The sequence below is a fragment of the Octodon degus genome, unplaced genomic scaffold, assembly GCF_000260255.1.
Source record: "Octodon degus isolate 3935 unplaced genomic scaffold, OctDeg1.0 scaffold00027, whole genome shotgun sequence".
In the NCBI taxonomy this organism is placed as follows: Eukaryota; Metazoa; Chordata; class Mammalia; order Rodentia; family Octodontidae; genus Octodon; species Octodon degus.
In genome coordinates, this window is record NW_004524603.1 from 4,464,499 (window position 1) to 4,470,272 (window position 5,774).

At 50.7% G+C, this 5,774-nt stretch overlaps 1 protein-coding gene across 1 annotated transcript in view; it reads right to left on the reverse strand.

Moving 5' to 3' along the window:
- Nucleotides 1-326: 326 nt before the first annotated feature.
- Cct8l2 (chaperonin containing TCP1 subunit 8 like 2) overlaps nucleotides 327-5,774 on the reverse strand; it is an 11,919-nt gene continuing 6,471 nt past the window's right edge. The window contains exon 2 of the mRNA XM_004629068.3: nucleotides 327-664. Coding sequence (XP_004629125.2) covers nucleotides 327-664 — 338 coding nt within the window. The remainder of the gene's footprint in view (nucleotides 665-5,774) is intronic.

The window sequence follows — 5,774 nt, forward strand, 5'->3', positions numbered from 1 at the left end:
TCTAGCGCCGCCCCCTCTCCAGCTCGCTGCCTTATTGGCCGTGCGGCCCTAGCCCGCCCCGCTCGTGCTCCCCGACGGAGTCCCGCGGGTCGCTGCGCTCCGGGCTCCCGCGGGCGGCTGGGCCGGGCCGGGCCGGGCTGTGGGGTGCCGCGCCGCCCTCCTGCGCGCCCCGGTCCCGCTCCTCTCTCCACATCTTTCACTCTCCTGCCTGCCTTCCCCCTTCGGGAGCCTCCGCGTCGCCTGGCTGCAGTGTGCAGCGGAGCGGGGCTCCCTGTCCCTCGGGCGCCGCGCCCACCTGCTCCCCCGCGTGCCCGGCCCCTCCACCGCTAGTCCCGCCCCAGAAACGCGGCGGCGAGCCGCCCCTCCCCAGCCGCCTCCTCCGCCCCGGCCACGTCCCTTCCCCGATCCGGCCCGGGGCGCGGGGCTCCGGCCGAGGCAGGGTAGAGAAGACCGACGTAGCCGCCGCTCGGCTGCGCGACGGAGCCAGAGCCGGGTCCCTCGCATCGACCTGGAGCCCAGACCAGGCCCGAGGCCTCGAAGCGCCGGGGACATGGCGGTGGCACCGCCAGCAGTCCCCGCAGCAAGGACCAGGCGCTCCTGGGGAATTCACTCCTGGCCTGAGTTGTGCGTGTCTTACAGTCCGAGCTCACCCTGTGACGGGCGGCTGCGGACAGCAAGGATACAGGGATAATCTCCCTTGAAGCCCTATTTAGCACGAGGAAACTCGAGTAACTTTCCCAGAATGTGTGAGTGGGCGATCCCGAAGGGCAGGAGAAGCCAGGGCTGGCTCCCCAGGCTGATGCTGGGACCGAGGCGCCGCAGCCCGGGCAGCAGCGGGGCGCCCTGTGCAGCCGCCTCACCCAGCAGCCAGGACCCTGCAGCCTCCAGCTCCGCGCTGGCCACACCCGGAGCTTTAGGGGCCCGGTCATTTTTGCCTTGAGGGCTTTGACTGTTCGTTTCTGGCCCACCCAGAGCCGCAGTACTGGCCGGGGAGATGGCTCTGTAGAACAAGCGCTTCCTGCCGGGGCCTGAGTTCGATCCCCGGTTCCACCAAAAAAAAAAAAAAAGGCAGAGCCGCAATATTCCCTCCTGGGTCACGCGCTCACCTCCTCACCTTACTCAGCTCGGGTGTCGCCCCAGGGAGGCATTTCTGAGACTGGATCTAAACTAGGTCCCCTCCCCGCCCCCAGCCGGGCGCTTTCTGCTTTATCACCCTGCTGCTTCCTTCAGAGCACCCAGCACCGCCGAAGCCACCGTGATGGCAGCTGGCTCCTGTGGAGCTCGGGAGGCAGGGACCTTTTCAGACTTGTCAGAGCTGTGTCTGGAGGACCCAAGCGGGTGCAGAGCGGGGCCTTGGAGGACAAACGCGCGCCTCCGTGCTCGGTGATCGGAGGGAACCAGTGTCCCCCTGCTGCATTCTGCTGAGATGAGGTCGGGCAGACACACCTGTGACAAAGGACTGGGGACACAGCTTTTCGGTCGCTGACGTGTCCTTGATTGCTGCCTGAAGGCCACGGCTTTGCCCCTTCTCTAGTTGATCACATTGCCATCGCTAGCCTCGCCCCTGCGCGGCACCAGGTGGGCACACACTTGGCAAGGGGCCCTTTCTCTGCGGCTGGGAGGCAGGGCCTGGCAGCGGCCTGGAGTGGGGGAGGGAAAGAGTCCGGGTTCTCCCTGACCAGCCCTGGCTGCTCTTTAATGACGGCCCCAGGGGGCAGGGCAGGACTCGGCCTCCTCCCAGCTCCTCCTGCGCGCGGATCTATCTGATCTTTCTCCTGCTAAGGTCCAGAGAACCTCTCGTTGCTGGCAGGTTGGGGATTAGTCCTGTCCCTGGAGCAGGCCGCAGGAACTTGATGAAGTCTAGTGACCTTCCAGCGTGTCCTCACCCACTTGTGACTGTGCTTTCTTAGTTTTAGGGGTATAGACAGGTCATGCATTGTCACTGAAAAAAAGCTCTCAGACCCTTTGGACATGGTGGGGCACACCCATAATCTCAGCACTTGAGAGCCTGAGGCAGGAAGATCACCTCAAATTCAAGGTTAGCCTGAATTAGGTACCAAAACCCTGTCTCAAAAGTCCATTAGTAAAGGGTGTCAGTCCTACATAGAATCCTGGACTGTCCCCTTAGGGCCACAGGGGAGCCAGGTGACCAAAAGCCTGGGAACCCAGGGCCTCCGATTTCAGTCCAGTGAGGGACAAGAGCTGCCCAATTGCTGATCACACCCTTAGGGCAGGGTGTGCGGAGGTCCCTTACTGTTCAGTTGAAACCTTTGTCCTAGGTCTGGAAGAGGGGACAAATGCTGAGGGGGTCTTCATCAGTGCCCCCTATGTGGTGAGCACTGTGCCGCACCCTGGGATAGGAAGTAAGTGTTGGCTAAGGTACAGATGGTACAGTCGGAGAATTAGCCTGCCATTTGCCTCAGGTCCTTTTTTGTTTGTTTTTGTTTTTTGAGGCCAGTCTCACTGTCTAGCCCAGGCTGGCCTTGAACTCAGTGATCCTCCTGTCTTAGCCTCCCAAACGCTGGAATTGCAGGTCTGTCACCACACCGAGCACCCTCAGATCCTTAAGGGGCGTGACTCTTAATTTTGTCATAAGGGAACAGAAACCGTGTCATCAGATCCACAATCTTTAGAATGTTTCTGTTGATGAATTATAAGTTTCAATTTTAAGAGTTTTTTAGGACCAGCCAGATAGCTCAGCAGATTAAAGTGCCCACTTAGGCCGACGCAGGGCCCGGGGTTTGATACGTGGCATGCAGTGCCAGCCACTGAGACAGCGATTGGGACTGGATGTGGTGGCACGTGCCTGGGAGGCAGAAAACAGGAGGATCACTATGAGTCGGATCTGTGTAGTGAGACCCTGTAGACCATGGACTGAATATATTTAAAAATAGAAGTTTTGTAATACTAAAGAAGTACTCAGCAGAGGAAAACAAAATAGAAGTATTAAATTTTTAATATTTATTATTTATAAAACATCAAAATTTTCAACAATTTTTGTTGTACTAAGTCAAGAGCAGGATGGGGAGATGGCTAAGTAGAATAAGGGCTTGCCTGGCAAGCTTAAGGGTCTGAGTTTAATCCACAGTTCTGAAAAAAAAAAAAAAGAGAAAAAAATGTATTTTGGGCCCAGGAGATGGCTCAGTAGAATAAGGACTTGCCTGGCAAGCGCAAGGGTCTGAGTTCAATCCCTGGTTCCGCAAAACAAAAATAAATAAATAAAAAATAAGAGCAACACAAATTCTTCTATGAACTACAATGAAAGTAACCATAGCCCTTTACTTCAAATTAGTGAAAAGTCTTGTTATCACTCCTAAGATAGTCTGCGCGCATGACAACAGCACATTCCATACACACACATAGCATATGCCCACAGCACATGTCATGATTTCCTGGCCTTTTTAAAAAAAAAAATGTATTTGGGGCTGGGAAGGTAGCTCAGTAGAGTAAGTGCTTGTATGGCAAGTGCAAGGTCCTGAGTTCAATCCCTGGTACTGCAAAAATCAATCAGTCAATCAATCAATCTTTGGGACTGGGGAGATGGTTCAGTAGATTAAGTGCTTGCCTGGCAAGCACAGGGGTCTGAGTTCAATCCCCAGGTCCTCAAAAAAAAAAAAAAAAAGTATTTGGTACAGGGTCTCAGGACAGAACTCCGACTGATAGTGATCCTCCTCGTTTTCAGCCTCCTCATCACTGGGATTACAGGCATGTGCCCCACACCCAGTATCGTTGGTTGGCTCAGCATGCCTGGGATGCGTCCGGCGTGGCATGTGGTGCCGGGGATTGAATCATGTTAATAGTCTTGCTGTTTTGTCAAGGGTTCCTTAGTGTATACAGTCTGTAGTCCACAGGAACATAAAATATCAATTATTTTTAGTATGTATTGTGGGGGCTGGGGAGATTGCTCAGTGGAATAAGCACTTGCCTGGAAAGTGCAGGGGCCTGAGTTCAATCCCCGGTTCCACCAATAAATAAATAAATAAAATATGTATTGTGCATGTACAACAGACACGAACATTTTCACATCAGTTGTGTGCTTGCTTACAAAACCTAAAAGATAACATCAAAAATAAAAACCTAGGGCCAGGGAGATGGCTCAGTAGAATAAGTGCTTCCCTGGAAAGTGCAAGGGCCTGCGTTCAATCCCCGGTTCCACCAAAAAATAAAACCTATATGAATGACAACATAAACACAAACAAAAGTCTACCACAGAAATAAGCTTTGGTTCAACGGTCACCTCAAGGCAGGACACTGTACCAAATACATCTTAAAAAAAAAGGCCAGGAAATCAAAACGTACTGTAGGTATATGTTGTGTGTGTACGGAACGTGCTGTGTCATGTGTGCAGACCGCCTTAGGTGTGACAACTCAAGGTGTCATGTCTTCATACAAGAAAACTGCATCTTCTATACACAAGTACCACACTGATAGCATGCATGTTTTGTTTTCCTGTACTTTATTGTAGGGAACGGTTGACATATTTTTGCTTTCCTGTTGTCATAGTTGGTCTTTGTGGTGCTGTGCCTGCCTATTCACGTGTCAGCTCACAGTTTTTTGTGAGCTCCACAATTTTTTTGCATAGTTCTCTATGGGCACAAACATTTTGGTTTTCCTCTGGTGTAAATGATCTCTTAGGAGCTCCACACCCAATCTTCTAAGAAAATTATATATATATGTATATATATATACATATAACAATATTATACATTATATATTAATATATCATATTGCATATTAATATATAATATCTAAGGACTTATAATCATATATAATTATATGTATGTTGATATGATAGATAGTATTTGGTACAGGGTCTCGCTATGCTGCTCAGATCTGTAGTGATCCTCCTGGTTCAGCCTTCCCCGCGCTAGGGTTATAGGTTTCTGCCATTACACCCAGTTTCAGTGGCTAGCTCAGCTCGGGGCCGGCACAACATGTGGTACCAGGGATTGAACCTGGGTCCTTGCGCTTGCCAGGCAGACACATAGAATGCTGAGCTATGTCCGAGGCCCTCCTAAGTGATATTTTGCACTTATTTTCTTTGTAAACTATCAAACCATTTATGCCACTTACATATAGGACTGAGTACAATACAGCTATTGGCCAGTGCTTTGAATTCCAAGTGACATCATAGTTGCTGTAGAACTCAACAACAGCATCTACTGCACCTTTGGTTTTGTTGTAGAAAATTACCATCTCAGGCTTCCATTGTGTTTTGTTTAGGTTTCCCTAACAATATTTCTATCATGGTGAAATGTATACGTCAGCTGTACCAGGTTTTTTCCCTTGCCAATGCTCTATCTTTCTAAAACCCAAAGATTATACTGTACACTTCTGTTTTGAAATTGCACTTGGACCAGTTGTGGTGGTGCACGCCTGTAATCCCAGCACTCAAAAGGCTGAGGCAGGAAGATGGTTGTGAGTTTGAGACCAGCCTGGGCTACAAAGTGAGCTCAAAGACAACTGGACTACATAGGGAGACCCTGTCTGAAAAAGAAAAAATTGGAATTTTGATTTTATTCCTACACTGGTCAACGTGTGCTCTGTCAGCACAAGTAGTGTCAGTGATACAACTCAGCAGTACAGTACCTTCCTGGCAAGTGCGAGGTCTTGAGGTCAGTTCCCAGTACACACACACACACACACCTGCACACGCGCACACACACGTAACATCAGAAGCTGGTAAAACAATTGTTGAAATGTCACATTCTGATTAGTTTGTGAGTTAGGAGCAGTAAGCCTACCTATAGTATCATTTGGTTGGTTTACTGCTA